The sequence below is a fragment of the Carcharodon carcharias genome (genome assembly GCF_017639515.1).
Source record: "Carcharodon carcharias isolate sCarCar2 chromosome 40 unlocalized genomic scaffold, sCarCar2.pri SUPER_40_unloc_1, whole genome shotgun sequence".
NCBI classification, from domain to species: domain Eukaryota; kingdom Metazoa; phylum Chordata; class Chondrichthyes; order Lamniformes; family Lamnidae; genus Carcharodon; species Carcharodon carcharias.
Genome location: NW_024470849.1, coordinates 629,657 through 651,227, shown reverse-complemented (window position 1 = coordinate 651,227; position 21,571 = coordinate 629,657). Strand labels below are relative to the sequence as shown.

General features: G+C 54.7%; 1 protein-coding gene across 1 annotated transcript in view; it reads left to right on the top strand.

Moving 5' to 3' along the window:
- LOC121275011 (arginine-glutamic acid dipeptide repeats protein-like) overlaps positions 1 to 21,571 on the top strand; it is a 155,380-nt gene that overhangs the window by 70,362 nt on the left and 63,447 nt on the right. Inside the window, exons 9-10 of the mRNA XM_041182403.1 lie at positions 10,236 to 10,379; positions 12,054 to 12,237. Coding sequence (XP_041038337.1) covers positions 10,236 to 10,379; positions 12,054 to 12,237 — 328 coding nt within the window. The remainder of the gene's footprint in view (positions 1 to 10,235; positions 10,380 to 12,053; positions 12,238 to 21,571) is intronic.

The window sequence follows — 21,571 nt, the reverse complement described above, 5'->3', positions numbered from 1 at the left end:
GTGACTGAGAGACACCAGTCAGTGTTCAGATATCTCCTGAAGAGAGAGAGAGCGCCCGAGAGACACCAGTCAGTGTACAGCTATCTCCCTAAGAGAAAGGGAATGAGAGACACCAGTCAGAGTTCAGATATCTCCCTCAGCGAGTGGGATTGAGAGACACCAGTCAGTGTTCAGATATCTCCCTGAGAGAGAGAGAGCGACTGAGAGACACCAGTCAGTGTACAGATGTCTCCCAAAGAGAGAGAGAGGGACTGAGAGACACCAGTGAGTGTTCAGATATCTCCCTGAGAGGGAGAGGGACTGAGAGACACCAGTCAGTGTTCAGATATCTCCTTGAGAGAGAGAGGGACTGAGAGACACCAGTCAGTACTCAGATATATCCCTCAGAGAGAGAGGGACTGAGAGACACCAGTCAGTGTACAGATATCTCCCTGTCAGAGAGAGAGGGGACTGAGAGACACCAGTCAGTATTGAGATATCTCCCTGAGAGAGAGGAACTGAGATATTAGTCAATGTACAGATAGTTCCCTGTTAGAGAGAGGGACTGAGAGACACCAGTCAGTGTTCAGATTTCTCACTGAGAGAGAGGGACTGAAAGACACCAGTCACTGTACAGATATCTACCCAAGAGAGTGAGGGACTGAGAGACACCAGTCAGTGTACAGATATCTCCCTGAGAGATAAGAGACTGAGAGACACCAGTCAGTGTACATATACCTCCCTGAGAGAGATGGAACTGGGAGACTCCAGTCAGTGTGCAGTTAACTCCCTGAGAGAGAGGGACTGAGAGACACCAGTCAGTGTACAGATATCTCCCTGATAGAGAGGGACTGAGAGACACCAGTCAGTGTACAGATATCACCTTGAGAGAGAGGACTGAGAGACACCAGTCAGTCTACAGATATCTCCCTGAGAGAGAGAGGGACTGAGAGACACCTGTCAGTGTGCAGATTTCTCACTGTGAGAGAGAGGGACTGAGTGACACCAGTCAGTGTACAGATATCTCCCTGAGAGAGAGGGGACTGAGAGACACCAGTCAGTGTACAGATATCTCCCTGAGAGAGAGAGGGACTGAGAGACACCAGTCAGTGTACAGATATCTCCCTGAGAGAGAGGGAGTGAGAGACACCAGTCAGTGTACAGATATCTCCCTGAGAGAGAGGGACTAAGAGACACCAGTCAGTGTACAGATATCTCCCTGAGAGAGAGAGAGGGACTGAGAGACAACAGTCAGTGTGCAGATATCTCCCTGAGAGAGAGAGGGGCTGAGAGACACCAGTCAGTGTACAGATATCTCACTGTGAGAGAGAGGGACTGAGAGACACCAGTCAGTGTACAGATATCTCCCTGAGAGAGATGGAATGTGGGACACCAGTCAGTGTACAGATATCTCCCTGAGAGAGAGAGGGACTGAGAGACACCAGTCAGTGTACAGATAACTCCCAAAGAGAGAGAGAGGGACTGAGAGACACCAGTCAGTGTACAGATATCTCACTGAGAGAGAGGGACTGAGAGACACCAATCAGTGTACAGATTTCACCTTGAGAGAGAGGACTGAGAGACACCAGTCAGTCTACAGATAACTCCCTGAGAGAGAGAGGGACTGAGAGACACCAGTCAGTGTACAGATATCTCCCTGAGAGAGAGGGTCTGAGAGACACCAGTCAGTGTACAGATATCTCCCTGAGAGAGAGGGGACTGAGAGACACCAGTCAGTGTACAGATATCTCCCTGAGAGAGAGAGGGACTGAGAGACACCAGTCAGTGTACAGATATCTCCCTGAGAGAGAGGGTCTGAGAGACACCAGTCAGTGTACAGATATCTCCCTGAGAGAGAGGGACTAAGAGACACCAGTCAGTGTACAGATATCTCCCTGAGAGAGAGAGAGGGACTGAGAGACAACAGTCAGTGTGCAGATATCTCCCTGAGAGAGAGAGGGGCTGAGAGACACCAGTCAGTGTACAGATATCTCACTGTGAGAGAGAGGGACTGAGAGACACCAGTCAGTGTACAGATATCTCCCTGAGAGAGATGGAATGTGGGACACCAGTCAGTGTACAGATATCTCCCTGAGAGAGAGAGGGACTGAGAGACACCAGTCAGTGTACAGATAACTCCCAAAGAGAGAGAGAGGGACTGAGAGACACCAGTCAGTGTACAGATATCTCACTGAGAGAGAGGGACTGAGAGACACCAATCAGTGTACAGATTTCACCTTGAGAGAGAGGACTGAGAGACACCAGTCAGTCTACAGATATCTCCCTGAGAGAGAGAGGGACTGAGAGACACCAGTCAGTGTACAGATATCTCCCTGAGAGAGAGGGTCTGAGAGACACCAGTCAGTGTACAGATATCTCCCTGAGAGAGAGGGGACTGAGAGACACCAGTCAGTGTACAGATATCTCCCTGAGAGAGAGAGGGACTGAGAGACACCAGTCAGTGTACAGATATCTCACTGAGAGAGAGAGGGACTGAGAGACACCAGTCAGGGTACAGATATCTCCCAAAAGAGAGAGGGACTGAGAGACACCAGTCAGTGTACAGATATCTCACTGAGAGAGAGAGGGACTGAGAGACACCAGTCAGTCTACAGATATCTCCCAAGAGAGAGAGAGGGGACTGAGAGACACCAGTCAGTGTACAGATATCTCCCTGAGAGAGAGAGGGACTGAGAGACACCAGTCAGTGTACAGATATCTCACTGAGAGAGAGGGACTGAGAGACACCAGTCAGTCTACAGATATCTCCCAAAGAGAGAGAGAGGGACTGAGAGACACCAGTCAGTGTACAGATATCTCACTGTGAGAGAGAGGGACTGAGAGACACCAGTCAGTGTACAGATATCTCACTGAGAGAGAGGGACTGAGAGACACCAATCAGTGTACAGATTTCACCTTGAGAGAGAGGACTGAGAGACACCAGTCAGTCTACAGATATCTCCCTGAGAGAGAGAGGGACTGAGAGACACCAGTCAGTGTACAGATATCTCCCTGAGAGAGAGGGTCTGAGAGACACCAGTCAGTGTACAGATATCTCCCTGAGAGAGAGGGACTGAGAGACACCAGTCAGTGTACAGATATCACCCTGAGAGAGAGAGAGGGACTGAGAGACACCAGTCAGTCTACAGATATCTCCCAAAGAGAGAGAGAGGGACTGAGAGACACCAGTCAGTGTACAGATATCTCACTGTGAGAGAGAGGGACTGAGAGACACCAGTCAGTGTACAGATATCTCACTGAGAGAGAGAGGGACTGAGAGACACCAGTCAGTCTACAGATATCTCCCAAAGAGAGAGAGAGGGACTGAGAGACACCAGTCAGTGTACAGATATCTCACTGTGAGAGAGAGGGACTGAGAGACACCAGTCAGTGTACAGATATCTCCCTGAGAGAGATGGAATGTGAGACACCAGTCAGTGTACAGATATCTCCCTGAGAGAGAGAGGGACTGAGAGACACCAGTCAGTGTACAGATAACTCCCAAAGAGAGAGAGAGGGACTGAGAGACACCTGTCAGTGTACAGATATCTCACGGAGAGAGAGGGACTGAGAGACACCAATCAGTGTACAGATTTCACCTTGAGAGAGAGGGACTGAGAGACAACAGTCAGTGTGCAGATATCTCCCTGAGAGAGAGAGGGGCTGAGAGACACCAGTCAGTGTACAGATATCTCACTGTGAGAGAGAGGGACTGAGAGACACCAGTCAGTGTTCAGATATCTCCCTGAGAGAGAGAGGGCCTGAGAGACACCAGTCGATGTTCAGATATCTCCCAAGAGAGAGCGACTGAGAGACACCAGTCAGTGTTCAGATATCTCCCTGAGAGAGAGAGTGATTGTGAGACACCAGTCAATGTTCAGATATCTCCCTGAGAGAGAGAGCAACTGAGAGACACCAGTCAGCGTTCAGATATCTCCCTGAGAGAGAGAGGGACTGAGAGACACCAGTCAGTGTACAGATATCTCCCTGAGAGAGAGGACTGAGAGACACCAGTCAGTGTACAAATATCTCCCTGAGAGAGAGAGAGAGGGGACTGAGAGACAACAGTCAGTGTACAGATATCTCCCTGAGAGCGAGAGGGACTGAGAGACACCAGTCAGTGTACAGATATCTCACTGTGAGAGAGGGACTGAGAGACACCAGTCAGTGTACAGATAGCTCCCTGAGAGAGATGGAATTTGAGACACCAGTCAGTGTACAGATATCTCCCTGAAAGAGATGGAATGTGAGACACCAGTCAGTGTACAGATATCTCCCTGAGAGAGAGAGAGGGACTGAGAGACATCAGTCAGTGTACAGATATCTCCTGAGAGAGAGGACTGAGAGACACCAGTCAGTGTACAGATATCTCCCTGAGAGAGAGAGAGAGGGGACTGAGAGACAACAGTCAGTGTGCAGATATCTCCCTGAGAGAGAGAGGGGCTGAGAGACACCAGTCAGTGTACAGATATCTCACTGTGAGAGAGAGGGACTGAGAGACACCAGTCAGTGTACAGATATCTCACTGAGAGAGAGAGGGACTGAGAGACACCAGTCAGTGTACAGATATCTCCCAAGAGAGAGAGAGGGACTGAGAGACACCAGTCAGTGTACAGATATCTCGCTGTGAGAGAGAGCGACTGAGAGACACCAGTCAGTGTACAGTTATCTCCCTGAGAGAGAGAGGGAATGTGAGACACCAGTCAGTGTACAGATATCTAACTGAGAGAGAGAGGTACTGAGAGACACCAATCATTGTACTGATATCTCCCTGATAGAGAGGGACTGAAAGTCACTTGTCATTATACAGATATCTCCTGAGAGAGAGGACTGAGAGACACCAGTCAGTGTACAGATATCTCCCTGAGAGAGAGAGCAACTGAGACACACCAGTCAGTGTACAGCTACCTCCCAAAGACAATGGGATTGAGAGACACCAGTCAGAGTTCAGATATCTCACTGAGAGAGAGGGACTGAGAGACACCAGTCAGTGTACAGATATCACCTTGAGAGAGAGGGACTGAGAGACACCAGCTCGTCTACAGATATCTCCCTGAGAGAGAGGGACTGAGAGACACCAGTCAGTGTACAGATATCTCCCTGAGAGAGAGGGTCTGAGAGACACCAGTCAGTGTACAGATATCTCCCTGAGAGAGAGGGACTGAGAGACACCAGTCAGTGTACAGATATCTCCCTGAGAGAGAGAGGGGACTGAGAGACACCAGTCAGTGTACAGATATCTCCCTGAGAGAGAGGGACTGAGAGACACCAGTCAGTGTACAGATATCTCACTGAGAGAGAGAGGGACTGAGAGACACCAGTCAGTGTACAGATATCCCCCTGAGAGAGAGAGAGGGACTGAGAGACACCAGACAGTGTACAGATATCTCACTGAGAGAGAGATGGACTGAGAGACACCAGTCAGTCTGCAGATATGTCCTGAAGAGAGAGAGAGGGACTGAGAGACACCAGTCAGTGTACAGATATCTCACTGTGAGAGAGAGGGACTGAGAGACACCAGTCAGTGTACAGATATCTCACTGAGAGAGAGAGGGACTGAGAGACACCAGTCAGTCTACAGATATCTCCCAAAGAGAGAGAGAGGGACTGAGAGACACCAGTCAGTGTACAGATATCTCACTGTGAGAGAGAGGGACTGAGAGACACCAGTCAGTGTACAGATATCTCCCTGAGAGAGATGGAATGTGGGACACCAGTCAGTGTACAGATATCTCACTGTGAGAGAGAGGGACTGAGAGACACCAGTCAGTGTACAGATATCTCCCTGAGAGAGAGAGGGACTGAGAGACACCAGTCAGTCTACAGATATCTCCCTGAGAGAGAGAGGGACTGAGAGACACCAGTCAGTGTACAGATATCTCCCTGAGAGAGAGGGACTGAGAGACACCAGTCAGTGTACAGATATCTCCCTGAGAGAGAGGGAATGAGAGACACCAGTCAGTGTACAGATATCTCCCTGAGAGAGAGGGACTGAGAGACACCAGTCAGTGTACAGATATCTCGCTGAGAGAGAGGGGACTGAGAGACCCCAGTCAGTGTACAGATATCTCCCTGAGAGAGAGAGGGGACTGAGAGACACCAGTCAGTGTACAGATATCTCCCTGAGAGAGAGAGAGAGGGACTGAGAGACACCAGTCAGTGTACAGATATCTCCCTGAGAGAGAGAGAAGGGACTGAGAGACACCAGTCAGTGTACAGATATCTCCCTGAGAGAGAGAGGGGACTGAGAGACACCAGTCAGTGTACAGATATCTCCCTGAGAGAGAGAGGGGACTGAGAGACACCAGTCAGTGTACAGATATCTCCTTGAGAGAGAGAGGGACTGAGAGACACCAGTCAGTGTACAGATATCTCCCTGAGAGAGAGGGGACTGAGAGACACCAGTCAGTGCACAGATATCTCCCTGAGAGAGAGAGGACTGAGAGACACCAGTCAGTGTACAGATATCTCCCTGAGAGAGAGGGACTGAGAGACACCAGTCAGTGTCCAGATATCTCCCTGAGAGAGAGAGGTCTGAGCGTGAAGGATACTGGGAGAGAGCGGGAGTGAGGGACACGTGTGTGAGGGACACGGGGAGAGGGCGGGAGTGAGGGACACGGGGAGAGGGCGTGAGTGAGGGACACGTGGAGAGGGCGGGAGTGAGGGACACGGGGAGTGAGGGACACGGGGATAGGGTGGGAGTGAGGGACACGGGGAGAGGGCGGGAGTGAGGGACACGGGGAGAGGGCGGTAGTGAGGGACACGGGGAGTGAGGGACACGGGGAGAGGGCGGGAGTGAGGGACACGGGGAGAGGGCGGGAGTGAGGGACACGGGGAGAGGGCGGGAGTGACGGACACGGGGAGAGGGCGGGAGTGAGGGACACGGGGAGAGGGCGGGAGTGAGGGACACGGGGAGAGGGCGGGAGTGAGGGACACGGGGAGAGGGAGGGAGTGAGGGACACGGGGAGAGGGCGGGAGTGAGGGACACGGGGAGAGGGCGGGAGTGAGGGACACGGGGAGAGGGCGGGAGTGAGGGACACGGGGAGAGAGGGCGGGCGTGAGGGACACAGGGAGTGAGGGACACGGGGAGAGGGCGGGAGGGAGGGACAAGGGGAGAGGGCGGGAGTGAGGGACACGGGGAGAGAGGGCGGGCGTGAGGGACACAGGGAGTGAGGGACATGGGGAGAGGGCGGGAGTGAGGGACACGGGGAGTGAGGGACACGGGGAGAGGGCGGGAGTGAGGGATACGGGGAGTGAGGGATACGGGGAGAGGGCGGGAGTGAGGGACACGGGGAGTTAGGGACACGGGGAGAGGGCGGGAGTGAGGGACACGGGCAGAGGGCGGGAGTGACGGACACGGGGAGAGGGCGGGAGTGAGGGACACGGGGAGAGGGCGGGAGTGAGGGATACGGGGAGAGGGCGGGAGTGAGGGATACGGGGAGTGAGGGATACGGGGAGAGGGCGGGAGTGAGGGACACGGGGAGTTAGGGACACGGGGAGAGAGGGACACGGCCAGAGGGCGGGAGTGAGGGACACGGGGAGAGAGCGGGAGTGAGGGACACGGGGAGAGGGCGGGAGTGAGGGACACGGGGAGAGGGCGGGAGTGAGGGACACGGGGAGAGTGCAGGGAGTGAGGGACACGGGGAGAGAGGGACACGGGCAGAGGGCGGGAGTGAGGGACACGGGGAGAGGGCGGGAGTGAGGGACACGGGGAGAGAGCGGGAGTGAGGGACACGGGGAGAGAGCGGGAGTGAGGGACACGGGGAGAGGGCGGCAGTGAGGGACACGGGGAGAGTGCAGGGAGTGAGGGACACGGGGAGAGAGGGACACGGGCAGAGGGCGGGAGTGAGGGACACGGGGAGAGGGCGGGAGTGAGGGATACGGGGAGTGAGGGACACGGGCAGAGGGCGGGAGTGAGGGACACGGGGAGAGGGCGGGAGTGAGGGACACGGGGAGAGGGCGGGAGTGAGGGATACGGGGGAGAGGGCGGGAGTGAGGGACACGGGGAGAGGGCGGGAGTGAGGGACACGGGGAGTGAGGGACACGGGGAGAGGGCGGGAGTGAGGGATACGGGGGAGAGGGCGGGAGTGAGGGACACGGGGAGAGGGCGGGAGTGAGGGACACGGGGAGAGGGCGGGAGTGAGGGACACGGGGAGAGGGCGGGAGTGAGGGATATGGGGGAGAGGGCGGGAGTGAGGGACACGGGCAGAGGGCGGGAGTGAGGGACACGGGGAGAGGGCGGGAGTGAGGGACACGGGGAGTGAGGGACACGGGGAGAGGGCGGGAGTGAGGGACACGGGGAGGGGGCGGGAGTGAGGGACACGGGGAGAGGGAGGGAGTGAGGGACACGGGGAGTGAGGGACACGGGGAGAGGGCGGGAGTGAGGGACACGGGGAGGGGGCGGGAGTGAGGGACACGGTGAGAGGGCGGGAGTGATGGACACGGGGAGAAGGCGGGAGTGAGGGAAACGGGGAGAGGGCGGGAGTGAGGGACACAGGGAGTGAGGGACACGGGGAGAGGGCGGGAGTGAGGGAGACGCGGAGAGGGCAGGAGTGAGGGACACGGGGAGTGAGGGACACGGGGAGAGGGTGGGAGTGAGGGACATGGCGAGAGGGCGGGAGTGAGGGACACGGGGAGTGAGGGACACGGGGAGAGGGCGGGAGTGAGGGACACGGGGGAGAGGGCGGGAGTGAGGGATACGTGGAATGAGGGAGTGAGGGATACGGGGAGTGGGAGGGAGTGAGGGATACGGGAGTGAGGGACACGGGTGTGAGGGACATGGGGAGAGGGCGGGAGTGAGGGACACGGGGAGAGGGCGGGAGTGAGGGACACGGGGAGAGGGCGGGAGTGAGGGACACGGGGAGAGGGCGGGAGGGAGGGACACGGGGAGAGGGCGGGAGTGAGGGACACGGGGAGAGGGCGGGAGTGAGGGACATGGGGAGTGAGGGATACAGGGAGAGAGCGGGAGTGAGGGATCCGGGGAGGGGGCGGGAGTGAGGGATACGGGGAGAGGGCGGGAGTGAGGGGTACGGGGAGAGGGCGGGAGTGAGGGACACGGGGAGAGGGCGGGAGTGAGGGACACGGGGAGAGGGCGGGAGTGAGGGACACGGGGAGAGGGCGGGAGTGAGGGATACGGGGAGAGGGCGGGAGTGAGGGACACGGGGAGAGGGCGGGAGTGAGGGACACGGGGAGAGGGCGGGAGTGAGGGATACGGGGGAGAGGGCGGGAGTGAGGGACACGGGGAGAGGGCGGGAGTGAGGGACACAGGGAGTGAGGGATACAGGGAGAGGGTGGGAGTGAGGGATACGGGGAGGGGGCGGGAGTGAGGGATACGGGGAGAGGGCGGGAGTGAGGGGTACGGGGAGAGAGCGGGAGTGAGGGACACGGGGAGAGGGCGGGAGTGAGGGACACGGGGAGATGGCGGGAGTGAGGGATACGGGAGTGAGGGACACGGTTGTGAGGGACACGGGGAGAGATCGAGAGTGAGGGACACGGGGAGAGGGCAGGAGTGAGGGACTCGGGGAGAGGGCGGGAGTGATGGACACGGGGAGAGGGCGGGAGTGAGGGACACGGGGAGAGAGTGGGAGTGAGGGACACGGGGAGATGGCGGGAGTGAGGGACACGGGGAGAGGGCGGGAGTGAGGGACACGGGGAGAGGGAGGGAGTGAGGGATACGTGGAATGCGGGAGTGAGGGATACGGGGAGTGGGAGGGAGTGAGGGATACGGGAGTGAGGGACACGGGTGTGAGGGACATGGGGAGAGGGCGGGAGTGGGGGACTCGGGGAGAGGGCGGGAGTGAGGGACACGGGGAGAGAGCGGGAGTGAGGGACACGGGGAGAGGGCGGGAGTGAGGGACACAGGGAGAGAGCGGGAGTGAGGGACACGGGGAGTGAGGGACACAGGGAGTGAGGGACACGGGGAGAGGGCAGGAGTGAGGGACACGGGGAGAGGGCGGGAGTGAGGGACACGGGGAGAGGGCGGGAGTGAGGGACACGGGGAGAGGGCGGGAGTGAGGGACACGGGGAGAGGGCAGGAGTGAGGGACACAAGGTGAGGGCGGGAGTGAGGGATACTGGGAGAGGGCGTGAGTGTTTGATACGGTGGGAGTGAGGGATATGGGGGGCTGCAGCGGGAGTGAGGGGATGGTCGCGGGTACTGATTGAGGAGTTGAAATGCGATCGTGGGCGGGTTCCGGGGTAACCAAGCCCCCCTCGACCAAGGCACCCAGACGGACCGACACCTCCTTTCTCTTGCAGCTACCCAAGCAGTTCACCCGCTCCTTGACCCGCTGAGCAGCACCGGGCAGCTGACTCGGATCGCCTACCCATCAGGTACCCTCCCCAACCACCTCCTGGGGCAACACGTCTCCGAGCATGAGATCCTGCGGCACCAAATCTTTGGTAAGAGGGCGTGCGGCGCTGGCTGGGCTAATGTGGGATGTTGGAGGGACACGAGCGGGTGGGCCGGGGGTCGTGGTTTCGTGGCTGGGCCGATCGTCAGCAGGGGAGCCGGAAGAGCATTCCGGAATCTTACTCACACCTCTCTCTCCCCATATCCCTCACTCCCGCCATCTCCCCGTGTCCCTCACTCCTGCCCTCTCCCTGTATCCCTCACTCCCGCCCTCTCCCCGTGTCCCTCACTCCTGCCCTCTCCCCGTGTCCCTCACTCACGCTCTCTCCCCGTGTCCCTCACTCCCGCCCTCTCCCCGTATCCCTCACTCCCCGTGTCCCTCACTCCCGCCCTCTCCCCGTGTCCCTCACTCTCGCCCTCTCCCCGTATCCCTCACTCCCGCCCTCTCCCCATATCCCTCATTCCTGCCCTCTCCCCGTGTCCCTCACTCCCGCCCTCTCCCTGTATCCCTCACTCCCGCCCTCTCCCCGTGTCCCTCACTCCCGCCCTCTCCCCTTATCCCTCACTCCCGCCCTCTCCCCGTGTCCCTCACTCCCCGTGTCCCTCACTCCCGCTCTCTCCCCGTGTCCCTCACTCCTGCTCTCTCCCCGTGTCCCTCACTCCCGCTCTCTCCCCGTGTCCCTCACTCCTGCCCTCTCCCCGTGTCCCTCACTCCCGCTCTCTCCCCGTGTCCCTCACTCCCGCCCTCTCCCCGTGTCCCTCACTCCCACCCTCTCCCCTTATCCCTCACTCCCGCCCTCTCCCCGTGTCCCTCACTCCCCGTGTCCCTCACTCCCGCTCTCTCCCCGTGTCCCTCACTCCTGCTCTCTCCCCATGTCCCTCACTCCCCGTGTTCCTCACTCCCACTCTCTCCCCGTGTCCCTCACTCCCGCCCTCTCCCCGTGTCCCTCACTCCCGCTCTCTCCCCGTGTCCCTCACTCCCGCCCTCTCCCCGTGTCCCTCACTCCCACCCTCTCCCCTTATCCCTCACTCCCGCCCTCTCCCCGTGTCCCTCACTCCCCGTGTCCCTCACTCCCGCTCTCTCCCCGTGTCCCTCACTCCTGCTCTCTCCCCGTGTCCCTCACTCCCCGTGTTCCTCACTCCCGCCCTCTCCCCGTGTCCCTCACTCCCTCCCTTTCCCCGTGTCCCTCACTCACGCCGTCTCCTCGTATCCCTCACTCCCGCCCTCTCCCCGTGTCCCTCACTCCCACCCTCTCCTCGTATCCCTCACTCCCGCTCTCTCCCCGTGTCCCTCACTCCCGCTCTCTCCCCGTGTCCCTCACTCCCATTTTGCATTGTCAGCACAAGGCTGGAATTGGAATGAATGTGCCTCCTCCTGTTCCTGTGTAATAGGCTCCAGAGGGGCTGAATGGCCTCTTCCCGTTCCTGTTTAACAGGCTCTAGAGGGGCTGAATGGGACTCCTCCTGTTCCCTTGTAACAGAACCGAGAGGGGCTGAATGGCCTCCTCCTGTTCCTGTGTAACAGGCTCGAGAGGGGCTGAATGGCCTCCTCCTGTTCCTGTGTAACAGGCTCGAGAGGGGCGGTATGGGATCCTCCTTTTCCTGTGTAACAGGCTCGAGAGGGGCTGAAAGGGCCTCATCCTGTTCCTGTGTAACAGGCTCAAGAGGGGCTGAATGGGCCTATAATCGGCCGCGGTCTGACCAGCTAGTTTTTAACCTTTCAGGGACACCATACCGGGAACTGCAGGGGTCTGTACCCCCTCCAATGTCGGCCGCTCATCAGCTCCAAGCGATGCAGGCGCAATCGGCCGAGCTACAGCGATTGGCCATTGAACAGCACCAGCAATGGCTGCAGGGTCACCATCAGATCCATGGAGTGCCTCTACCTGGGCAGGAAGACTACTACAGGTCAGCAGCGTATCTCAGCCAAACTAGGCCTCAGGCCGACAGGGAGCTTTAGTCATTGCTTCCCACGAAACTGTCCCCATCAAATATTCCCAGGACAGGTATAGCACGGGGAAAGATACAGAGTTAATCTCCCTCTACACCGTCCCCATCAAACACTCCCAGGACAGGTACAGCACGGGGTTAGATACAGAGTAAAGCTTCCTCTACACCGTCCCCATCAAACACTCCCAGGACAGGTACAGCACGGGGTTAGATACAGAGTAAAGCTACCTCTACACTGTCCCCATCAAACACTCCCAGGACAGGTACAGCACGGGTTTAGATACAGGGTAGAGTTCCCTCTACACCGTCCCCATCAACACTCCCAGGACAGGTACCACACGGGGTTAGATACAGAGTAGAGTTCCCTCTACACCGTCCCCATGAAACACTCCCAGGACAGGTACAGCACGGGGTTAGATACAGAGTAAATCTCCCTCTACACTGTCCCCATCAAACACTCACAGGACAGGAATAACACGAGGTTAGATACAGAGTAAATCTCCCTCTTAACTGTCCCCATCAAACACTCCCAGGACAGGTACAGCATGGGGTTAGTTACAGAATAAATCTCCCTCTATACCGTCCCATCAAACACTCCCAGGACAGGTACAGCACGGGGTTAGATACAGAGTAAATCTCCCTCTACACTGTCCCCATCAAACACTCCCAGGACAGGTACAGCATGGGGTTAGATACAGAGTAAATCTCCCTCTACACTGTCCCCATCAAACACTCACAGGAAAGGAATAACACGAGGTTAGATACAGAGTAAATCTCCCTCTTAACTGTCCCCATCAAACACTCCCAGGACAGGTACAGCATGGGGTTAGATACAGAGTAAATCTCCCTCTATACCGTCCCATCAAACACTCCCAGGACAGGTACAGCACGGGGTTAGATACAGAGTAAAGCGCCCTCTACACCGTCCCCATCAAACACTCCCAGGGCAGGTACAGCACGGAGTTAGATACAGAGTAAAGCTCCCTCTACACTGTCCCCATCAAACACTCCCAGGACAGGTACAGCATGGGGTTAGATACAGAGTAGAGTTCCCTCTACACCGTCCCCATGAAACACTCCCAGGACAGTAATATCAGAGGTTTAGATAAAGAGCAAATCTCCCTCTACACTGTCCCCGTGAAAGACTCCCAGGACAGGTACAGCACGGGGTTAGATACAGAGTAAATCTCCCTCGACACAGTCCCCATCAAACAGTCCCAGGACAGGTATAGCACGGGGTTAGATACAGAGTAAATCTCCCTCTACACCGTACCCATCAAACACTCCCAGGACAGGTACAGCACGGGGTTAGATACAGAGTAAATCTCCCTCTACAACGTCCTCATCAAACACTCCCAGGACAGGTACAGCACGGGGTTAGATACAGAGTAAATCTCCCTCTACACCGTCCCCATCAAACACTCCCAGGACAGGTACAGCACGGATTTAGATACAGAGTAGAGTTCCCTCTACACCATCCCCATGAAACAATCCCAGGAGAGTAATAGCAGAGGTTTAGGTACAGAGTAAAGCTCCCTCTACACTGTCCCCGTGAAAGACTCCCAGGACAGGTACAGCATGGGGTTAGATACAGAGTAAATCTCCCTCTACACCGTCCCCATCAAACACTCCCAGGACAGGTACAGCATGGGGTTAGATACAGAGTAAAGCTCCCTCTACACCATCCCCATCAAACACTCCCAGGACAGGTACAGCACGGGGTTAGATACAGAGTAAATCTCCCTCTACACCGTCCTCATCTAACACTCCCAGGACAGGTACAGCACGGGGTTAGATACAGAGTAAATCTCCCTCTACACCGTCCTCATCTAACACTCCCAGGACAGGTACAGCACGGGGTTAGATGCAGAGTAAATCTCCCCCTACACCGTCCTCATCAAACACTCCCAGGACAGGTAAAGCACGGGGTTAGATACAGAGTAAAGCTCCCTCTACACCGTCCTCATCAAAGACTCCCAGGACAGGTACAGCAAAGTGTTAGATACAGAGTAAATCTCCCTCTACACCGTACCCCATCAAACACTCCCAGGGCAGGTACAGCATGGGGTTCGAAACAGAGTAAATCTCCCTCTACACCATCCCCATCAAACACTGCCAGGACAGGTACAGCAAGGGGTTAGATACAGAGTAAATCTCCCTCTACACCGTCCTCAGCTAACACTCCCAGGACAGGTACAGCACGGGGTTAGATGCAGAGTAAATCTCCCCCTACACCGTCCTCATCAAACACTCCCAGGACAGGTACAGCACGGGGTTAGATACAGAGTAAATCTCCCTCTACACCGTCCTCATCAAACACTCCCAGGACAGGTACAGCACGGGGTTAGATACAGAGTAAATCTCCCTCTACACTGTCCTCAAAAAACACTCCCAGGACAGGTACAGCACGGGGTTAGATACAGAGTAAAGCTCCGTCTACACTGTCCCCATCAAACACTCCCAGGATAGGTACAGCACGGGGTTAGATACAGAGTAAATCTCCCTCTACACCGTCCCAATCAAACACTCCCAGGACAGGTACAGCATGGGGTTAGATATAGAGTAAATCTCCCTCTACACCGTCCCCATCAAACACTCCCAGGAAAGGTACAGCACGGGGTTAGATACAGAGTATATCTCCCTCTACACCGTCTCCATCAAACACTCCCAGCACAGGTACAGCACTGGGTTAGATACAGAGTAATTCTCCCTCTACACTGTCCCCATCAACCACTCCCAGGACAGGTACAGCACGGGGTTAGATACAGAGTAAAGCTCCCTCTACACCGTCCCCATCAAACAATCCCAGGACAGGTACAGCACGGATTTAGATACAGAGTAAATCTCCATCTACACCGTCCCCATCAAACACTCCCAGGACAGTAATAGCACAGGGTTAGATATAGAGTAAAGCTCCCTCTACACTGTCCCCATCAAACACTCCCAGGACAGGTACAGCACGGGGTTAGAGAGAGAGAAAAGCGCCCTCTACACCGTCCCCATGAAACACTCCCAGGACAGGTACAGCACGGGGTTAGATACAGAGTAAATCTCCCTCTACACCGAACCAATCATACACTCCCAGGACAGGTACAGCATGGGGTTAGAAACAGAGTAAATCTCCCTCTACACCATCCCCATCAAACACTCCCAGGACTGGTACAGCACGGGGTTAGATACAGAGTAAAGCTCCCTCTACACTGTCCCCATCAAACACTCCCAGGACAGGTAAAGAACGGGGTTAGATACAGAGTAAATCTCCCTATACACCGTCCCCATCAAACACTCCCAGGACAGGTACAGCACGGGGTTAGATACAGAGTAAAGCTCCCTCTACACTGTCCCCATCAAAGACTCCCAGGACAGGTAAGGCAAAGTGTTAGATACAGAGTAAAACTCCCTCTACACCGTCCCCATCAAACACTCCCAGGACAGGTACAGCACGGGGTTAGATGCAGAGTAAATCTCCCTCTACACCGTCCTCATCAAACACTCCCAGGACAGGTACAGCACGGGGTTAGATGCAGAGTAAATCTCCCTCTACACCGTCCTCATCAAACACTCCCAGGACAGGTACAGCATGGGGTTAGATACAGAGTAAAGCTCCCTCTACACTGTCCCCATCAAACACTCCCAGGACAGGTAAAGCACGGGGTTAGATACAGAGTAAATCTCCCTCTACACCGTCCCCATCAAACACTGCCAGGACAGTAATAGCACTGGGTTAGATACAGAGTAAAGCTCCGTCTACACTGTCCCCATCAAACACTCCCAGGATAGGTACAGCACGGGGTTAGATACAGAGTAAATCTCCCTCTACACCGTCCCAATCAAACACACCAAGGACAGGTGCAGCATGGGGTTAGATATAGAGTAAATCTCCCTCTACACCGTCCCCATCAAACACTCCCAGGACAGGTACAGCACGGGGTTAGATACAGAGTATATCTCCCTCTACACCGTCCCCATCAAACACTCCCAGCACAGGTACAGCACTGGGTTAGCAACAGAGTAATTCTCCCTCTACACTGTCCCCATCAAACACTCCCAGGACAGGTACAGCACGGGGTTAGATACAGAGTAAACTCCCTCTACACTGTCCCCATCAAACACTCCCAGGACAGGTACAGCACGGAATTAGATACAGAGTAAAGCTCCGTCTACACTGTCCCCATCAAACACTCCCAGGACAGGTACAGCAAGGGGTTAGATACGGAGTAAATCTCCATCTACACCGTCCCCATCAAACACTCCCAGGACAGTAATAGCACAGGGTTAGATAGAGAGTAAATCTCCCTCTACACCATCCGCATCAAACACTCCCAGGACAGGTACAGCAAGGGGTTAGATACGGAGTAAATCTCCCTCTACACTGTCCCCATCAAACACTCCCAGGACAGGTACAGCACGGGGTTAGATACAGAGTAAAGCTCCCTCTACACTGTCCCCATCAAAGACTCCCAGGACAGGTAAGGCAAAGTGTTAGATACAGAGTAAAACTCCCTCTACACCGTCCCCATCAAACACTCCCAGGACAGGTACAGCACGGGGTTAGATGCAGAGTAAATCTCCCTCTACACCGTCCTCATCAAACACTCCCAGGACAGGTACAGCACGGGGTTAGATACAGAGTAAATCTCACTCTACACCCTCCATCAAACACTCCCAGGACAGGTACAGCACGGGGTTAGACACAGAGTAAATCTCCCTCTACACCGTCCCCATCAAACAATCCCAGGACAGGTACAGCACGGGGTTAGATACAGAGTAAAGCTCCCTCTACACCGTCCCCATCAAACACTCACAGGACAGGTACAGCACGGGGTTAGATACAGAGTAAAGCTCCCTCTACACTGTCCCCATCAAACACTCCCAGGACAGGTACAGCACGGGGTTAGATGCAGAGTAAATCTCCCCCTACACCGTCCTCATCAAACACTCCCAGGACAGGTACAGCATGGGGTTAGATACAGAGTAAATCTCCCTCTAAACCGTCCTCATCAAACACTCCCAGGACAGGTACAGCACGGGGTTAGATACAGAGTAAATCTCCCTCTACACTGTCCTCAAAAAACACTCCCAGGACAGGTACAGCACGGGGTTAGATACAGAGTAAAGCTCCGTCTACACTGTCCCCATCAAACACTCCCAGGATAGGTACAGCACGGGGTTAGATACAGAGTAAATCTCCCTCTACACCGTCCCAATCAAACACTCCCAGGACAGGTACAGCATGGGGTTAGATATAGAGTAAATCTCCCTCTACACCGTCCCCATCAAACACTCCCAGGAAAGGTACAGCACGGGGTTAGATACAGAGTATATCTCCCTCTACACCGTCTCCATCAAACACTCCCAGCACAGGTACAGCACTGGGTTAGTAACAGAGTAATTCTCCCTCTACACTGTCCCCATCAACCACTCCCAGGACAGGTACAGCACGGGGTTAGATACAGAGTAAAGCTCCCTCTATACCGTCCCCATCAAACAATCCCAGGACAGGTACAGCACGGAATTAGATACAGAGTAAATCTCCCTCTACACCGTCCCCATGAAACACTCCCAGGACAGGTACAGCACGGATTTAGATACAGAGTAAATCTCCATCTACACCGTCCCCATCAAACACTCCCAGGACAGTAATAGCACAGGGTTAGATATAGAGTAAAGCTCCCTCTACACTGTCCCCATCAAACACTCCCAGGACAGGTACAGCACGGGGTTAGATAGAGAGAAAAGCGCCCTCTACACCGTCCCCATGAAACACTCCCAGGACAGGTACAGCACGGGGTTAGATACAGAGTAAATCTCCCTCTACACCGAACCAATCATACACTCCCAGGACAGGTACAGCATGGGGTTAGAAACAGAGTAAATCTCCCTCTACACCATCCCCATCAAACACTCCCAGGACTGGTACAGCAAGGGGTTAGATACAGAGTAAATCTCCATCTACACTGTCCCCATCAAACACTCCCAGGACAGGTACAGCACGGGGTTAGATATAGAGTAAAGCTCCCTCTACACTGTCCCCATCAAACACTCCCAGGACAGGTACAGCACGGGGTTAGATAGAGAGAAAAGCGCCCTCTACACCGTCCCCATGAAACACTCCCAGGACAGGTACAGCACGGGGTTAGATACAGAGTAAATCTCCCTCTACACCGAACCAATCATACACTCCCAGGACAGGTACAGCACGGGGTTAGAAACAGAGTAAATCTCCCTCTACACCATCCCCATCAAACACTCCCAGGACAGGTACAGCAAGGGGTTAGATACAGAGTAAATCTCCCTCTACACCGTCCCCATCAAACACTCCCAGGACAGGTACAGCACGGGGTTAGAAACAGAGTAAATCTCCCTCTACACCATCCCCATCAAACACTCCCAGGACAGGTACAGCAAGGGGTTAGATACAGAGTAAACCTCCCTCTACACTGTCCCCATCAAACACTCCCAGGACAGGTAAAGAACGGGGTTAGATACAGAGTAAATCTCCCTATACACCGTCCCCATCAAACACTCCCAGGACAGGTACAGCACGGGGTTAGATACAGAGTAAAGCTCCCTCTACACTGTCCCCATCAAAGACTCCCAGGACAGGTAAGGCAAAGTGTTAGATACAGAGTAAAACTCCCTCTACACCGTCCCCATCAAACACTCCCAGGACAGGTACAGCACGGGGTTAGATGCAGAGTAAATCTCCCTCTACACCGTCCTCATCAAACACTCCCAGGACAGGTACAGCACGGGGTTAGATGCAGAGTAAATCTCCCTCTACACCATCCTCATCAAAGACTCCCAGGACAGGTACAGCACGGGGTTAGATGCAGAGTAAATCTCCCTCTACACTGTCCCCATCAAACACTCCCAGGACAGGTACATCATGGGGTTAGATACAGAGTAAATCTCCCTCTACACCGTCCCCATCAAACACTGCCAGGACAGTAATAGCACTGGGTTAGATACAGAGTAAAGCTCCGTCTACACTGTCCCCATCAAACACTCCAAGGACAGGTGCAGCATGGGGTTAGATATAGAGTAAATCTCCCTCTACACCGTCCCCATCAAACACTCCCAGGACAGGTACAGCACGGGGTTAGATACAGAGTATATCTCCCTCTACACCGTCCCCATCAAACACTCCCAGCACAGGTACAGCACTGGGTTAGCAACAGAGTAATTCTCCCTCTACACTGTCCCCATCAAACACTCCCAGGACAGGTACAGCACGGGGTTAGATACAGAGTAAACTCCCTCTACACTGTCCCCATCAAACACTCCCAGGACAGGTACAGCACGGAATTAGATACAGAGTAAAACTCCCTCTACACCGTCCCCATGAAACACTCCCAGGACAGGTACAGCACGGAATTAGATACAGAGTAAATCTCCATCTACACCGTCCCCATCAAACACTCCCAGGACAGTAATAGCACAGGGTTAGATATAGAGTAAATCTCCCTCTACACCATCCGCATCAAACACTCCCAGGACAGGTACAGCAAGGGGTTAGATACGGAGTAAATCTCCCTCTACACTGTCCCCATCAAACACTCCCAGGACAGGTACAGCACGGGGTTAGATACAGAGTAAAGCTCCCTCTACACTGTCCCCATCAAAGACTCCCAGGACAGGTAAGGCAAAGTGTTAGATACAGAGTAAAACTCCCTCTACACCGTCCCCATCAAACACTCCCAGGACAGGTACAGCACGGGGTTAGATGCAGAGTAAATCTCCCTCTACACCGTCCTCATCAAACACTCCCAGGACAGGTACAGCACGGGGTTAGATGCAGAGTAAATCTCCCTCTACACCGTCCTCATCAAACACTCCCAGGACAGGTACAGCACGGGGTTAGATGCAGAGTAAATCTCCCTCCACACCGTCCTCATCAAACACTCCCAGGACAGGTACAGCGCGGGGTTAGATACAGAGTAAAGCTCCTTCTACACTGTCCCTATCAAACACTCCCAGGACAGGTACAGCACGGGTTTAGATACAGAGTAAATCTCCCTCTACACCGTCCTCATCAAACACTCCCAGGACAGGTACAGCATGGGGTTAGATACATAGTAAATCTCCCTCTACACCGTCCTCATCAAACACTCCCAGGACAGGTACATCATGGGGTTAGATACAGAGTAAATCTCCCTCTACACCGTCCCCATCAAACACTCCCAGGACAGGTACATCATGGGGTTAGATACAGAGTAAATCTCCCTCTACACCGTCCCCATCAAACACTGCCAGGACAGTAATAGCACTGGGTTAGATACAGAGTAAAGCTCCGTCTACACTGTCCCCATCAAACACTCCCAGGATAGGTACAGCACGGGGTTAGATACAGAGTAAATCTCCCTCTACACCGTCCCAATCAAACACTCCCAGGACAGGTACAGCACGGGTTTAGATACAGAGTATATCTCCCTCTACACCGTCCCCATCAAACACTCCCAGCACAGGTACAGCACTGGGTTAGCAACAGAGTAATTCTCCCTCTACACTGTCCCCATCAAACACTCCCAGGACAGGTATAGCACGGGGTTAGATACAGAGTAAATCTCCCTCTACACCGTCCCCATCAAACAATCCCAGGACAGGTACAGCACGGAATTAGATACAGAGTAAAACTCCCTCTACACCGTCCCCATGAAACACTCCCAGGACAGGTACAGAACGGAATTAGATACAGAGTAAATCTCCATCTACACCGTCCCCATCAAACACTCCCAGACAGGTACAGCATGGGGTTAGAAACAGAGTAAATCTCCCTCTACACCATCCGCATCAAACACTCCCAGGACAGGTACAGCAAGGGGTTAGATACGGAGTAAATCTCCCTCTACACTGTCCCCATCAAACACTCGCAGGACAGGTACAGCACGGGGTTAGATACAGAGTAAAGCTCCCTCTACACTGTCCCCATCAAAGACTCCCAGGACAGGTAAGGCAAAGTGTTAGATACAGAGTAAAACTCCCTCTACACCGTCCCCAACAAACACTCCCAGGACAGGTAGAGCACGGGGTTAGATACAGAGTAAATCTCCCTCTACACCGTCCTCATCAAACACTCCCAGGACAGGTACAGCACGGGGTTAGAAACAGAGTAATTCTCCCTCTACACCATCTTCATGAAACACTCCCAGGACAGTACAGCACGGGGTTAGATACAGAGTAAAGCTCCCTCTACACTGTCCCAATCAAAGACTCCCAGGACAGGTACAGCAAAGTGTTAGATACAGAGTAAAACTCCCTCTACACCGTCCCCATCAAACACTCCCAGGAC